This window comes from Hevea brasiliensis, unplaced genomic scaffold (genome assembly GCF_030052815.1).
Source record: "Hevea brasiliensis isolate MT/VB/25A 57/8 unplaced genomic scaffold, ASM3005281v1 Scaf463, whole genome shotgun sequence".
Taxonomy (NCBI): domain Eukaryota; kingdom Viridiplantae; phylum Streptophyta; class Magnoliopsida; order Malpighiales; family Euphorbiaceae; genus Hevea; species Hevea brasiliensis.
The window spans coordinates 33,585-51,942 of record NW_026614988.1 but is presented as its reverse complement, the minus strand read 5'-3'; the positions used below and the strand labels follow the sequence as shown (position 1 = coordinate 51,942).

The 18,358-nt window shown below is 28.8% G+C and overlaps 1 protein-coding gene across 1 annotated transcript; it reads left to right on the top strand.

Annotated features, from left to right (window-relative positions):
• The first annotated feature begins 7,115 nt into the window (after positions 1 to 7,115).
• Positions 7,116 to 7,840, top strand: LOC131177422 (uncharacterized). The gene has a single exon (XM_058142377.1). It carries the CDS (start codon positions 7,248 to 7,250, stop codon positions 7,710 to 7,712), a length of 465 nt encoding a protein of 154 aa, XP_057998360.1. The 5' UTR covers positions 7,116 to 7,247; the 3' UTR covers positions 7,713 to 7,840.
• The last annotated feature ends 10,518 nt before the right edge of the window (positions 7,841 to 18,358 follow it).

Here is an 18,358-nt window from a genome sequence, read left to right as displayed (position 1 = left end):
TTAAATTATTATTTTCTTTTAAATTTAATTTTTTAAAATTAAGACCTTTTGTAATTAAATATAATATTTAAAAATTATTTATATTATTTTATAAAAACTAATTATTATTTAATTTTTTATTTCTCTTTTAATTATTATTATTATTATTATTATTTATAATAGTATCTTAACATTTATGATTTAAATTATTATTTTCTTTAAATTTTGATTTTAAAAAATTAATACCTTTTATGATTAAATATAATATTTAAAAATTATTTAAGTTATTTTTTTATAAATTTATTTATGCAAAAATATTATTTGCCACATGTTACCTTTAATAATAATAATAATAATAATAATAATAATAATAATAATAATAATAATAATAATAATAATAATAAGGTCATTGATGACCATTAATTTAAAAAAAAAATGATCATTAATTTGTGATCTCATAATCAATCATAAATATTCCCCTTTATACTAATTATTAATTAATTTTTTATTTTTCTTTTAGTTATCATTATTATTTACAATACTACCTTAACATTCATGATTTAAATTAATATTTTCTTTAAATTTTAATTTTTAAAAATTAAGAAATTTTCTAATTAAATATAATATTTAAAAATTATTTATATTATTTTATAAATACTAATTATTATTTAATTTTTATTTCTCTTTTAATTATCAATATTATTTATAATACTACCTTAATTAATATTTTTATGATTTATATTATTATTTTTTTAAATTTAATTTTTAAAAAATTAAGACCTTTTATAATGAAATTTAATATTTAAAAATTATTTATATTATTTTTTTTATAAATTCATTTATGCAAAAATATTATTTGTATAATAATAATAATAATAATAATAATAATAATAATAATAATAATAATAATAATAATAATAATAATAATAATAGTAGTAGTAGTAGTAGTTTAAAAAAAAATAATTTAAAAGATAATAATAATAATAATAATAATAATAATAATAATAATAATAATAATAATAATAATATAAGGTCATTGATAGCCATTAGTTTAAAGAAAAATGACTATTAATTTGTAATATCATAATCAACTATCATATAATTTAATCAACATTAAATCATTTCGTGTCTTTAATAAATATTTTTATGTTATTACATTGTTATATTTTCTATTATTTTTATTATGAAATCTTTATTAAAAATTTTGAGAGACAAAAAGTATAGTTTACATAAAAAGTTATAAAAATAAAATATAGAGTTTTGAAATAATTAGTATGTATTATTTTTTATGTTAATAATTTAATATTCTTTTTATTTCATTTTTCTAAGGTTAATTAATGCTTATTATTATCATTATGACCAACTTATGACGATTTAACTGAAACGGCCAAGTAAATAGGAAACATTTTACTGTTAAAAATTGAATTTGAATGTTTGTTACCGTTTTTCAATTAAATAATATTTAATTATAAATTAAATTTTTATTTAAATAATTTTCATTTGTTTGTCTATATATAATATGTCATATTAGATATTTAATGCACATCAAGTACTTTTTTCTCACCAAGTACTTTCATTTCACCTAAATGCTCTTAAATCTTTTTTTTTATTTTCACTATTTTTTTATTATTTCTTTCAAAAGTTATTATTATCATTCTCAAAATTTATTTATTTAAATATATTTAATTAATATTTATTTAATTATTAACTTTTTATAAATTTCTTATTTAATATTTCTTAAACTTTTGAATATTTTATTTTATTATAATTATATATCGAATGCAACGATAACTAATATTTTGATTATTTATATTTTATTATCATTAATTTTCAATAAAATTAGTTTAAAATTTTAATTAAATATCATAAAACAGAACACAAGATGGGTATAGAGAACACAAGATAGGCACAGATAGTGGAACAGAACACAGGATAGGCATAGATAACAATAGAAGATATCATAAAAGGAGATCAATTAGGAAGAAACAAGATAGGAGGAGAATCAGAGTTGGTACTTAGAATGTTAGATCACCTATAGGAAAATTAATGGAGCTTGTGGATACCTTGGAAAAGAGAAGGGTGAATATCGCTTGTATTCAGGAGACTAAATGGGTAGGAGAAAAAAGCAAGGAAGTGGGTAATTCAAGGTACAAATTGTGGTTTACTGTAAAGAAAAGGAATAAGAATGGAGTGAGCATAATCATAGATAGGACATTGAAAGATGCTGTAATAGCTGTGAAAAGAGTAGGAGATAGAATTATACTAGTAAAGCTAGTACTATAAGGAGAAACAATAAATGTGGTTAGTACTTATGCCCCATAAATAAGACTAGATAGTGAGAGTAAACAAAGGTTTTGGAAAGATATGATGATCTAATGCAAAGCATACCGAATGAAGAGAATGTTCTCATCGGTAGAGATTTGAACGGACATGTAGAAAGTGATAGGCAAGGTTATGAGAATGTTCATAGAGATTTTGGTTTTGGCAGCCGAAATGAGGAGGGAAAAAGTATCCTAGATTTTGCTATGGCATACGACCTAATACTAGCAAATACCTACTTTATAAAAAGAGAGTCACATTTAGTGACTTTTAAAAGTGGGCAACATAGAAGCCAAATTGACTTCCTCTTAATCAGGAAGATAAATAGAGCTCTATGCAAGGATTGAAAAGTCATTCCAGGAGAGGATTTAACAAGTCAACATCAGTTAGTGGTCTTAGATGTCAAGTTTAGGAACAATTCAAGTAAGGTTAGAAGAAATAGTGTAGCTCGAACAAAGTGGTAGGAGTTCAAAGGAGTAAAGCAAGTAAAGTTTAAAAATGAGCTTCTCGAGTTCGAAGCATAGAAGCTGGATGTGGAGGCTAATGATATGTGGATACAGATGGCATCAAAGATTAGAGAAGTAGCTAAAAAAGTACTTGAAGAGTCTAAAGGACATGGACCATCCTCAAAAGAGAGATGATGGTGGAATGAGGAAGTACTAAAGGCAGTGAAGAGAAAGAGAGAATGGTATAAGTAATTACATAAGTGTGATAATAATGAGGCATATGAACAGTACAAGATAGCAAAAAAAGAGGCAAAAAAGGCAGTTAGTCAAGTAAGAGCGTAGGCCTTTGAAAAGTTATATAAGAAACTTGGAACTAAAGAAAGGGAGAAAGTTATTTATATATAAGAAAGGAGGAGAGAAAAGAAATGTTAAGATCTCAATCAAGTTAGGTGCATTAAGGATAAAGAAGGAAAAATGTTGGTGAAAGATGAGGACATTAAAAAAAGATGGAGAAATTATTTTGATGATCTCTTTAACAATAGTCAAAGTGGTAATAACGTTAATATAGGCTATAAAGCAATAGAAAAGAATGTCAATTATACTAGAAGAATTAGATCTTTAGAAGTAAAGGAAGCACTTAAGAGAATGAAAATGGGTAAAGCCTGTAGACCCTATAGAATACCAATTGAAGTGTGGAAGTGTTTAGGAGATATGGGAGTGGCATGGTTAACTAAATTGTTTAATAAGATTCTAAACTCAAAGAAAATGCCTGATGAATGGAGGAGGAGTATTTTAGTACCTATTTTTAAAAATAAGAGAGAGATACAGAGTTACTAAAACTATAGGAGAATTAAACTCATGAGCCATACTATAAAGTTATGGGAGAGAGTTGTGGAACATCGACTACGTCATGACACTTCTATCTCTTCCAATCAATTTGGCTTCATGCCAGGTCGTTCAACAATGGAAGCGAACTTTCTCATTAGAACCTTAATGGAGAAATATAGAGATGTGAAGAAAGATCTAAACATAGTTTTTCTCGATTTAGAGAAGGCTTATGATAGTATTTCAAGAGATATCTTATGGAGAATTTTAGAACAAAAGAGGGTATCTATTAGGTACATACAAGTATTAAAAGATATATATGAAGGAGCAACTACTATTGTGCGCACAATGGGAGGGGACACAAGAGATTTTTCTATCTCAATTGGATTATACCAAGGTTCAGCTGTAAGCCCTTACCTTTTTACATTAGTTTTAGATGAATTAACGAAACATATACAAGAGAGTGTGTCTTGGTACATGATGTTTGCGAATGATATAGCTGTGATAGATGTGACGCGAGAAGAAGTCAGTAGAAAGCTAGAGCTTTAGAGAAGTACTCTAAAGTCAAAGGGCTTTAAGTTATGTAGAACGAAGACAGATTATATGTATTGCAAGTTCAATAAAGGCTGAACTGGTGATAGGGAACGAGTTAGTTTGGATGAAATGGTACTACCTCAAAGTAATCACTTTAAATATCTCGGCTCAATCCTTTAAGTAGATGGGGGATGTGAGGAGGATGTTAGTCATAGGATTAAAGCTGGATGGTTAAAGTGGAGAAGTGTCATTGGAGTTTTATGTGATCGTAAGATTCCCAATAAGTTAAAAGAAAAATTTTACTGTACAATCATACGACCGACCATATTATATGGTAGTGAGTGTTGGGCACTAAAGGAGTGGTATGTGTCTAAGATAAGAGTTGCGGAGATGAGAGTGTTAAGGTGGATAGGTGGCCATACTAGACTAGAGAAAGTCCGTAATGAGAGTATTAGAGAAAAGGTAGGAGTGGTGCCAATTGAGGATAAGTTGAGAGAAGAGAGATTGAGATGGTTTGATCATGTGAAGCGTAGACATACGGAGGCTCCAGTTAGATAAGTAGAGCACATTAGGTTAGAGGATAGAAAGAAAAGAAGGGGTAAACCTAAACTAACTTGGAGGAGAGTAGTATAACATGACCTAAAAGCATTACACATTTCCTAGGATTTAACCCAAAATTGTTTAGAATGAAGAAAGAGAATCCATGTAACCAACTCTAAATTCTTGGGATAAAGGTTTAATTGAGTTGAGTTTATCTATATTTTTATGCATAAATTATCTCTCAACTATATTTTAATATAGAAGTAAAATTTCAAAGATAAAATGCAAATATGATTACATCGAAAATTTAGCTACAAATAAAGATGATTAAAAATAACTAAAGTTACAATATTAAAATTATAAAATCTGTTTTTTGAAAAATAGTATTTATTTTTAATATTTATTATATTAATAGAAATGATGATATTTTAAAATTTTAATTTTTATGAAATGTATTTATTCTATATTATAAATTTAAGTAAAATGATAATCATTTTTATTAAAGAATTATTTTATAAAAAAATATATCAAATTAATAAAAAAGAATTCACACTTAGATATAATATTTTTAAAAAATAATATAATAAAATATTATTTTTAATTAATAATAATGTTATATATTTTCATTATTATTAAAATTAAATAATTCAATTCTTTATTAGTAATTTAATTTTTTAATTATATTAATAACAAAAAAATTATATTTATATATTTTTAAAATAATATTATTTTCTCATTAATTTAATGTATTTTCTATAATTTATAAAAAATAAATATTGATTTAGATAAATTATGTTATAAAATATAAAAATTTCATAAAATTTAAATTTTTTTTAATAAAGTATTTTTATTATATTTTAAACAAAATAATTATAGAAACTACAATTAATATATGTATAAAAAGAATTAAATAAGTATTTTAATTAATTTTATCATAAATTAATTAAAATTTTATTATTATACACGTAAAAATTTATTTAAATTAAATTAAATAAAAGAGAAATTTTAATTTAAAATTAATTTAATAATAATAGTTTGTCTTATTTAAAATATAATTAAAACTTAAATTAAAAAATAAAAATTATAAATTACCCATGCATAATATAGGCATTATACTAGTGATTATATAATGTAATCTATATACTAAATGAATGTAATCGTGATTACTTATTTTGATTTTTTTTATTTATTGTCAATACTACCATCATCAATACTGTTCAGCCACCACTATTACTACTACTATTATTCCCATCTTGTCACCACTACTATCACAACCATCACCACTTGACCACTGCTGTCACCACTTAGTTACTATCACCTCCACCACCATTTAGCAGTACCAACACCACTAACTCATTTTGTTATTATCACCACCATCTAATCACTTCTGTCACCACTGCCACTACTATTTAGCCATTATTATCACTTGACTATCAATATCTGTAATTTTTATCACATTTTATTAATTATAAATAAATTAAATATTAAAATTAAAATTATCATTTTATCACATTACTTATATTCTTATTTTACAATTAATCATGAGAATGTAATAATAATTATATTATATTATAATTTTAATTATATTACATAATTAATTATATTGCATTATATTACACTCTATTGAGTATAATCCTAAAATTTTATAATAATTTAATTGAATTGATTTTTTTTGTTAATTTTTATATTAAAAAATATAATAGTTAAAAGAATTTAATTCTTTTTAAATTTAAAAAAAATATTTTAAAAAATATAGAAATCATAAAAAATTATGATTGTTTGAGAACTGAACTAAATTTAACTAATTTTTTTAATAAATTTTTTATATTTTAAATATTAGAATTGATAAAAAAAATTAATTAAATTTTGTAAAATTTTAATTTCTAAAGACGCTGAGTAGAAAACATAACAAGATAAGCCAAAGTGTCCCTCCCTTAATGGCTCGTGACATCACTCTCAGTCCAAGCGAGTGAACCTTTTCTCACCTCTCGTGCACATCACCTCCCGCGTCCCCTCTCTAATTGGCTAAATATGTAGACAATACCTCGATACTTATAATAACGTATTTGAACTTTAATTTTAATAAAATAAAATTCTTTGATGATTTTTAATAATTAAATTTTAAATTATTTATAATAATATAATATTTATTAAATTAAAAAATTATATTTTTATAATTTTTTAAATAAATAAAATATTAATTTATATAATTTAAATCATTAAAATTATTAATAAATGACACTAAAATTAATTTTTTAATAAACATCAAATTAACATTAAAAAATAAAAAATTTAATTTAATAAATATCACTTTAATAAAAATAATTTAATAATTAACTACTAAATATCATAAAAAATTATATATTATTTAAATTAAAAATTAAAAATTTTATATCACAAATTAAAATTTATATATATTAAAGTACCATCTACTCTAATTTCTATCCCCTTTCCTCTCAAGTCCCAACTCGCATTTCAAACCAAATACTAAGCTCTGTTCTCAATATCTAGATTCTCTACCACCAAACTAACATTCTATTACCAAAAACTTAATCTATGTCTGAATCTCTCTGCTCCTTCCTTTGAATTCTCCGCTAATTCATTATGGAAACAGTTACAGCACCAACCAAAAACCCCAAGATGACGGACACTAATAATGTCGAATTGAACTCCAGCTTTCTCTTCCACAACGGCTTCAATCCTTCTTTTCAAATTTCCGATATAGAGATGATAGCCATACAGCCCGTCACCTACACCAGCCTCAAGGACCTATTGCCGGTCTCACCTCCTACGATCTCCTCACCCACCCACAACTCCAGCTGGTACGAGATCCCGATCAAGAACCCGCTCGTTAAGCAGGCGGCTTTGGCTTACTTGCAACCGATGTCGAGCCCGCCTGAAGTTGGAGATAAAGGGTTTTTCGGGAGATTGAGAGAGATGTGTTGTGGCGAATATGGGTGCTTTGGGTGGATAAACGACGTCGTGTTCAAGTGTTTGAGAGAATCGTGTTGGGAGAGAACCGATGAAATTGAGGATGAAGATGATGACGATGATGACAAGGTTGACTGAGTGCAGTTGTTTACGGTTGACTGGTAGATGGGATAACCGAGTGTTGTATAGTGGCACAATTTGTAAACTCAGATTCTTTCTATTATTTTTTATTTTTTAATAATTATAAAAGATTTTTTCCTTTTTAAGTTTTTATTGTTTCCTAAATATAAAGCTGTAACTTTCTATATTATAAAATAAGTATTTAATGAGTGAAATATTAGTGTAACATCTTTATTTTTAAAAAAGTTTATTTAATAATTTTTTATAAATTTAGATTTTTAAATAATATATTTCAATATATTATAATTTTTATTTCTTTTAAAGAACATCATCATATTTAAAACTTGACTTTTGACAGTACTGACACATATACTTAAGTGCTAATCTATTAAGCTATTAAATAATAACCAAGTGATTTTAAATGATACAATTTTTACAAAAAGTCAAATAAAAAGTTTTCATAAATATCAAAATGATTGTAAAGGGCATTTTTTTTTTAATATGTGTAGACCAAATGATTGTAAAGTACTCATGAATGGACGAAAATGTAAATTTATTTATAAACTAGGTGGCATCTACAAATATATCTCACTTGATTTCCAAAAGCACTATTTATTTTACAAAAAATAATTTATATATTAAAAATATTAAATATCATTTTTTTTATTTTGTGATTTATTGGTTAAATTTCCTATCAACATTATCTAATTTTTTTAGAGTAATCAATTTAATGCATAATTAGGAAGGTAAACTATAAAAAGGGGAATCATGCCAATTAAGAGGTCACTATATCCACCTAGGAAGTTTGTTGTGATGGGAAAATTCTCCACTTTGGCTGATATGCTTTGGAAGATTTGGTGGTGGGTATTGGGTAATGTTACCCTCTCCACATGCTACACTCGTCATGTAATATTATCTTCTCCATTAATAAATTTAAAATAAAATATTTACATAAAAAAGAATAATAATAATTATTTTAATTTAATTGATCTGATTGTATAGATAAAATATTTGAATTGCCTAATCAGAAAAAAAAAAGTTTCAATCATTAGCATTATATTACTTTTTGACTTTCATTATAATAAATTTAGACTTCAATATCATACTTTATACACTGTTAAAAATTTTAAACATGCTATTGACAATAATTATTAGTAAGTATTTAGTGATACATATAAATCCCTTAATTTAAAGTTTTTAACAATACTTTATATATTAATTTACAGTGCTATTATGTATAATATTATATATATTATTTTTTATTCTATATGTTATCTTGATTTCTAAATATATTATTTTAATATTATTTATTACTTTCACATCATATACAAAATGATGTTTAAAAAGTATTATTTGTAGTGTTCAAAGTCTTTTTACCAACTCAGTTTGATAACTATTAAACTTTAATCTTTTATTGAAGAGAAAATTTATATCTCATATTCAAATAACAAAATACTACACTCAATAATTCTATAATTAATATGGAGAGACAACATACTTTATAAAAGAGGAAATTAAACAACATATTCTCACAAAAGAAGAAAACAAAAAATTCAAAATATATCTATAAAAACAAATCTAAAAACAAATCTAAGTATAATATAGATATAAAATGTATTGAAATAATGCAATATAAAATACTAAAAAATAAAAAAAAATTGAAGGAAATAAAGGAGAAGGAGTGAACTCACGAAGAATTGAAGGAAATTTAATAAAACAAGGAGAGATCTCACATCTAGGTGAGGAAAAGAAATTTACTTAATATAAACTTTTGATAATCTTTAATTAATATATTTAAAGTAATATTTTCCTAATAATAATTTAAATAATAATACCAAACTAACTCTTAATTATAAAAAAATTGATTACGCTTCTTGTTTCTTAATCTTTTTTTTATCTTGAATTTTTTAGAATTAATATTTCTTTATCTTTTGTACATGTTTGATCTTACACTTCTTAAATTTCGAGACTTTCTGTCATCAAATTGGACCTTCAATATTGTCCAATTCAATCTATGAGGTCATTTGTCTTTTCTCAATTTTATTTTCTTAGTTCTTAAAAGGTGACGCATACTCTCGAATCGATTTACATTACGTCTTAATTGAGATTTTTTTTTCTAACCAGAATTAATATTTCTTTATATTAATTTATGCATTTTAAAATTAACTTGTGAATATTAATTAATTCCATATATTAAATTTTGATCAATAAATTAAAGAATAAATTTATTTATTAACCAACATAAATCACCTCATTTTAGAAGAATAAGAAGGACTAGAAAATTATAAGATAAAAGAACAAATAATATATTTTTTTTTTTAAATAAAAGATAAAGTTGTCATTAAATGATGACAGAATATAAATTTGAAATATAAAATTTCATACTACTACAATTTTATATAAGAAAGTTTAAGATAAAAACCTATACAAAATATCATAGTAATTATTTTAATTTGAAAGACCTAATCATGTTAACAGAGTATTTAAGTTGGCCATTTGGTGAGAAGTATACTCTACTTAGTGGTAATCTACCACTGTTTAACTTCACATTCTTTCTACAAGTCGGATCTGGAAATTATCAAACTTTTATATCCTCATAAAGAGAAATCTCTACTTCCTATCATTACACTTATACTCAAAAAACAAAACAAAATGCCTAATAACTCCATGATAAAAAAAATAGAGAGGAAGAAATAGCAAATCCTCACAAAAAGGAGGACATACAAAATCCATAATAAATACTTCTAAAGGATGAGATAAAATTTAGATTTATCAATAAGAGTAAATTGAGAATAAACAAATTTATTTCAAAAGAATATAGATCTGAATATTATGGAGAAAGATACAAACTAAAATAAAAAACAAATGTAAAAAGAATAAGAGAGAGGGTAATCAGTGGTAAAAATACACACCATGGTCACTCTAAAGAACTCAAAGTGAAAAAGGAAAAAGAGGAGGGAGAAAAATAATATCTCACACTTGGAGTTTTGTAAAATAAAAAAATAAAAAAAAATAAGAAGGGATAAATTCTCTCTTTTTAAATCTAATTTTACTTTTAAAAGATATTAAAATTGTTCTTCATTAACAAGAAAATTATATTTTTGAAAATTTTTTCTTATTCTTCAAACAACCAAATAAGAAAATTATTTATTTTAATTTTTTATTTCTTATCCCATAAATTAAATACTACTCTTCTCTTGACTTTCTTTAACACGGTGTTAGATTTTTTTTTTTAAATAAAAGTGTTAAGAGTTCTTTTCTTATTCTTAGGGACAGTACAAATTGACCCATTTACCTTTGGTCAACACTTAATTGCATCATTGTATTTTTTTGAGAAAATTACTTTTATGTTTTTTAAGGTATGGCATAATTAATATTTTTATCCCTCTATTTTTAAAGACCAACGGTTATATCCTTGTATTTTATTTTTGTTATACACTTGAGCCCTTCCATCCAAATTTATGTCATTTTTCCATTAAGTTAGAGGGATACAAAGGTTAAATGATAGAGAAACATTATCAATTCCTAAAATACCCTCATTCTTTCTCTCTCTTTGGTTCTCTCCTCTGCCCAAAATCATGACACCGCCCATTTCCCCCTCATTTCTCTCACATACCCATTCCCTTACTTTCTCTAAATTCAAACCACCTAAATTCAATGTACCTTCATGTAAAACCTCAAAAATAATAGTAGAATTTGATTGTATCCAAAAGCACAACTCGATAGTTCACAACCTGAATTCAATCATAAACCAAGATCAATCCTTCCCTTAATCCCCTAATTTTTTTCCCCTTCCCTTAATTGTAAACCAAAATAAATCCTTCTCTCTAATCTCTAATCTTATTCGATCTACATAAGCTTCAAATTAGTTCCAATTTTTTTCCAACTTGAATTAGCTTGGGAAATGGAGGAGCCACTAGAAGTTAGTGGTGGCCTTGGTGCAACACTAGAACCATCGCATGTGCCCATCGCTTGGACTTTTTCCTCATCTTTCACTCTAAAAGCAATCGCCACCTTTGGTGCTCTGCTTCAAGACATTGAAGCTACAATAATAAATCAATTCATAAACTTGTACAAGTGATGAGGCTATTCCACGAGGAGTAGCTTGCAAGTTAATGGTAGTCTTCGTATGATGATCTACGAGGTTTTGTTGAGCAAGAGATAAGGGTAAAATGGGCTATTTCTTTCTTATTTCTAAGGGATATAAAATGAGTGGTGGAGGCGAACAAGAGTAAGTGAGGAAGAGATAGAGAGGAGAGGAGGAAGCGTAAGCAGCAAGGAAGTGTTGATGGAGAGGGGACCAATTTTGTTTATTGTTGATCCTTAGGTTATATTGAGATTTTTAATTGGAATCTTCTTCATACTTATTTACTTTGTGCGCAATGCATGTCTCCTTTTTATGAAATGCCTGAGAGAATGTTGTGTAAAGCATGCTTATATTGTGTGAGAATGTGGCAGTTTTTTAAAGGATTTTTCAAATTAATCAATGGTACTATGGTCATTTCATGCTTCATTAAAGGCAATTTTGATGGGAGTACCTTTACTTTGACGAAATTAAAATACAGGATGAAACTACTGACTTTTTAGAACAAAGAGACAAAAGTGTTAATTATGACATACCTCAAGGACGAAAAAACGTAAATTTCCTTATTTTTTATCCATTTAAATCATTACAACTTATTTTTTTTTGCAATTAAACATAACTATAAATTTAATGATATTAATTTATATTTTTTTATTTACAATTAAAAATATCTTTAAATAGTTTGGTGCACAAAAGCTAAATTTTCTCTTCAAATTATTTTAATTGTACATTCATCCATATTAAATAATTTGGGAATGCCTTTTAGCACTCAAATCCTATAAGGATGGTAAATTTTTTCCTAGTTTGGCTTGGTCTAATAGTTGAAGGCATACCACTCACACAAAAAAGTTAGGTTCGAGTTCCACTTCCCCAATTTCCATACTAAGAAAAGAAAAAGTAAATTTTAGTTCTTACAAATTAAATTAATCTTATTAAGGTTGTATGTTTTGTGAGTAAAATAAATTTTTTTTTTATAAACTCACAATAAAATAAAATATTATCAAAATGTAACACCCCTGATTTTTTATATATTATTATTGGGCTTCGTGTAGGTATCCTCAATTCGAGGAAATTCGACAGTTGTCCGGATCTGTGAATTTCCGGCCAGATAGACCAGCTACCGGAAAAGTCTCCGAATTGGATCGAGGTTTTGGCTACCCCACCATTGTCAGGCATCCCGAGCGTTCAAGTCGGAATCGCAAAGGTAAACGAACCTTGCTTTTTCGTAATTTTCTAGTGCTTAAATAGGATTAAAAATCCATAAAATATTCGTGGTAGCCTAAAATTACGATTCTTTTGCAATAGCTTAGTAATATTGCTAAGGATCGGGGCAAAGTTTTATAATTTTTAGAGCTTGTTTGGGCAAATTTTTTGCAAAAATGATCAATAATAATGACTAAATTGAAATTTTGCGTATTGTGATGGATGATTGATTTGATGGGCCCAGGAGGGGCTGTGTGATGTGATTGAGTTGTGGATATATGGATTGTGGATATAGAAGTATGTTTTGAGCCCTTTGGTTGGGTAGGTCCTAGGTATAGGAGACTCACGGATTTTCGCACGACTTAGGACGTATTGGTCTTTTTCTTTGTTTGTATTGAGTCAAATTTATTAAATGATTGTAATAAAATTATCAGTGAATGATACCTTTCTTCCTCCGCACCGGCCAAATGATTGTCGTCAAGTCCGTGAGTAGAATATTAATTTTAATTGTAATTTCGATATTATTATATGTTCAAGCATGCCCATGCATCACTTATATGCATATATTTATGTAGTTAAACTCTAGGCACATTTTATGTTGCATTCATAATCATGATGTGCCATGGATGTTGTTGTGGTAATTTGGAGCGGTGCGTGCGTTAGCGTGCGTGTGATGTGGTGTGGACTATGGATAGGGCGGGTAGTCACGCTTGAGTAATTCACTGGGACCCGATCCTTCGAGAGGTAGTCATGGCTTGAGTAATTATTTGGGACCCTCGATTTGGTTATTAAGTGGAAGTCCGAGCTTGAGTAATTACCGGGCACCGGGTTGGATTTAAGAGAGTCAGATAGGGGATCGGCTCCATATGTTATGGTTGATACTACAGGGTGTGTGAGTGCTCCTAATTAACTTTTTGATGTTATGATGTGAAAATATTGTTGTTGTTGCATTTTACTCTACAGGGTGCATTTGTTTTAGATAGTTATAGGGATTATAGTTAAAATTGATATTTTACTCTCTCGAGTCGAACGCTCACTCTGTTCAAAAATTTTTCGTGCCACAGGAGGATATTTTGAGGTTAACTCGCTTTCTCCTCGCAGTCAATTATTACCGCTTGTATAAACTTGTTAAATCTTAGAATTTTCGCATGTGTTAGAAATGTTTATTTGATTTGGAGTGCGTAAACTAAATTATTATTTTGGGACACAGAAACTTAATATGCTATGCATGTTTGATGGATTGGATGAGGAGCCGAGCTCCATTTATTATTATGTTGATGAGTATGTGGAGGGTGAGCCGAGCTCCCAATTGACTATATATTGTGTTTACAGTGTCGGGTGAGTCGAAAACTCCCGTTGGTAAGTCCATTTTATGGCGGACTTTGTCCGCTTGTTTTCTTGAAATTGGACCCAAATGGGCCTTAGAGTTGGGTAAATGAATAGTTAAGGCTTACTACGGGCCTGGGGCTTTAGGTGGCCTGTGTCCTAGTGGGTCCAGCCCCATAGGTTGGGTCGTGTGATGTGGTATCAAAGCTTAGGCTCCGATTCATAGGGAAAAGTTATCTAAGTGTTGGGAAGAGTCTACTAGGAGTCACATGCGGAGTATAGGATTCATTTCGTCTTTTCTGTAATTCTTTGTTTCTAGATTCTACGTTATGCCTGGGAAATATAAGATTACCTCAGTTAGTGTCTTGATTTTCGTGGAGTACACAGAAATGTGAAATAGAGTTAGTAGACATGTGAGGTCTATCATGAGGATACGTACTCCAAGAAATGTTATATTTTTGGCATATGTGATTAAATGGTGTGCCCATTTCGTAAGGCACGAGTACATAAAAGTGAGTCTTAAAGGTACGGTTGCCTAGATAAGGATGAGGATACCACTCTGGCAACAGTAGATGACCCAGTCATAATAAGTGTGTGATAATAGAAGATTATGGAGATATAAGAAATTAGGAGACCTAGCTGTCGGGGCGTATCGTAGTAACTATACAATGTTCTCGATGTCCTGCTCGTGTCGCAGATTATAGTGCCGGCATGAGATTATTGTGTAGAGTCGCGTACTTCCTGTAGTGCTTATGATGAGGATGTTTGCAGCGGTCTGCTTTGGTACAATAATACCATAACAGAGTTCTATATCTGTAGAGGAGTTGGGAACTCCTAGTTAGGGTCTAGAGTTAGAATATTGAGAGGTCACAGTGGGGTGATAACTAGAGTCAATGACTCAGTTACCCTAGCATGAGCTAGAGTTACAATAAGAATTGCCATCAGACCAGAGGTTTCGGATTAGTTACAAAGTAAAGGTGACACTTATAGAGTGAGATTATCTAGTATTCAGCATGGAATTTTGGATGGTTTTGCGATGACAAACATTTGGTTAGAACTTAGTGAGAATAGTATACCTTGTGTGTATCAGTATGAAATAAAGTACAACCCTACTACCTATGGAAAGGAGAAATTATGAATTTAAGATTCACACAGCTAGAATATGATAGGATAGTCATTAATTTGACATGGTTGTTGTCAAGGTGGTAAAGGTAGTATCTTTGTATCAGAAAGTTAGGGTATAGTCGTATCTTTTGTAAGGGATCGAAAGTTATTACTAATAATGGTGACCAACAAAATAGTACCCCGGATGGACCGTAGAGTGTGGTAGAGAGAAGTTGGCTCGGGTATCTGCGGAGGATGCAAGTTCTATTATAGGAATCATATATAATCGATCACGATGGATGTAAATCCTTTGAATTGGATGACGGGTTTGGGTGCAACCTTAAGTTTTGGCTAATTGAGTAAACATGGATAATAATAATAATAACAAATAAATAAAATTACTACAGAATCAGTTCTCGAGGTGGTAAGGGTATTATGTAAGCTAAAGGATAAGAATAGAGATCATACAATAAAAGTATGACTGTAATTTACTGAGTTCCTTTCTAATTTCAAATTATTCAAAACAATAGTATAATCTAATTATAATAGTGTTAAGAGTAATAAATTAGCGAAGATAAATCACAGAAGGCCAATGGATAAAGAAAGTGCGGAATGAAAGTTTGGACAATTGATTGCAGATGCAATATAATCTAAATGCTAGTGGAAGTACTAGCTAGAGTGGTCAAAGGACCAAATCTAAGTAGCAGGACATATGATAACGCGATAGAGACTCGAAGATATAGTTAGCAAGTACAGCTATTATGTTAGGAAGAAGAATGGAACCAGGGATAGAATAGTCAAGTTTTATTTTGGGTAAGACAAAGGAAATAAATGAAAGGACAACCTAAAGAGCGCATAATAAAAGGAACAAAGTTAAGATATAGGATAGGCTAAGTGTTATTCTTGGCAATGAGAATGACAAGGATGGAAAACCCAAAATGGGACCACATTAGTGAGAAAAGTGATGGAGGTATGGAATACAATAATAATGAGTAAATGTTAGAAGGTGTGCGATGGTATTATGGACTACCTAAATAGGTAGAGAAAGAGAAGTTAGTAAGCGTAAGTTGAATAAAAGTCATCTAAGGGATCAAATAGGTATGATGAGAGGAAAAGAATGATAGATAATGACACATAGGTTTTAGGTTAGACTTTTGAGATAGTGAGAAGGTAGTTAGAGGTTAGTTATGAATGTCAGCAAACATTTTTAGTGTGATCAATGGAATTACTTTGCAATGGACGCAATAATGACAGAGCAACAGTAGGGGTAGAATAAAAAGTGACAAGTATGGATGGTAATAAATCACTAGAAAGTTTAAGGATCAAATTAATGACCATAGATAAGGGTGGAATTAGTGTTTGAAGAATCTATTAGCGAGAGAAATCTTTCATGATTCAAAAATGGTTAAGTGCACTATATAAATTATGATATATATGATTCATAGGTCGATTATATGTAAAGTTAATAATTTAAAAAGTATTATGTCAGTAAGGACGATGGTAATGTAAAGGGTTCATACAGATGATACCTTATAGGTAGAGCACAATTGTGCTAGGAGATGATGAAATTTGAAGAGAAAAACTAAGAAACATAGGTTAAACATTATTATATGGACAATCGGGCGTAGTTGAATATAGAGGATATTTTTCTTTCTTTTCAAGTTTAGCTCGTGTTTTTGATTCCAGAGCGTTATATAAGGAGCGAGACGAGGCAAGGAGACCTAGTTATTTGAGATTTTGATAGGCACCAATTCATATACAATTTCTGATATGAGAATGACAGTAAGTGCATACCTAGTGTTAAGTATGAAAGGACGATCGAGTAATGACAGGAGTTAAATTGAGTTAGCTACTAAGGCTTATGAATCGCTTTAAACTATGAGCTAGATGAAGTACTATTTATGGATGAGTTTCAATAGATGAAATTGTTGCTGATGGGTAATTTGAGGTTGAAGTTTAGAAAGCTATGGGCAGTATATATGATTATATTAAGGAGAATGAACACGTGAAGTATCTTGTTTGGAATTAAGGCATGACACATATTTCCTACTGGTAGTGTTAGTTCAGATGGAACTTATAGTTTATGGGGCTCATATTCATCCAGGATAAGCAATTTCCTACTAAGGCTGGTAGGGAATGATAATGTTCTGATAGTTAAGTTGGAAAAAAGGGGGTACAAAAAAAAAAAATTCTCTATGGGTAATTATAAGTGTTACATAAGGTGAAGAATGTGCTGGTAGGAGTAAATCATAGGGTTAGAATTCTCGAAGTAATGAAACTAGTAATCAAGATAAGACTAAGAAATAAAAAGAAAGTTAAAGTTGATGATGGGATAGACATCTTTGAAGGAAAAGGTGTAAGGATGAGATAGGACTAAAATTAAGGAATAAGTACAGCAGGTTGAAAAGATACCAACAATACCAAAAATAGGAAAAGGGAAGTGGATAAGATGCAAAGGACAGGAAGAGAGCTAGATAGAGTCGATTATAATGATGAGGATAAGGAGTGTCTAACCATCGCCTGTGTTAACACTACCTATGAGCGGTGAAGGATACACTGTCTGTGGACGCCTTGAGTTGGCCTAGGGTGTGTTTTGATGCGGAATGGAAAAGTAGTGGCTTATGCTTCAAGGCAGCTGAAGAGGCATGAGCAGAACTATCCCACCCATGATTTGGAAATGGCGGCTGTAATCTTTGCACTAAAAATCTGGAGACACTACCTGTATGGTGAAGTGTGCGAGATATACACCGACCATAAGAGTTTGAAGTACATCTTCCAACAGAGGGACTTAAACTTGAGACAGAGGAGATGGATGGAGCTTTTGAAAGATTATGATTGCACCATCCAGTACCACCCTGGGAAGGCCAATGTAGTAGCAGATGCTTTGAGCAGAAAATCTTCAGCGATTTGGCACATTTCAGCAGAGAAGAGACCGTTGATTCAGGAA

What these genes read in the sequence shown, in the direction of transcription:
- LOC131177422 (XM_058142377.1), top strand. Translation starts at nt 7,248, where the DNA reads ATGGAAACAGTTACAGCACCAACCAAAAACCCCAAGATGACGGACACT.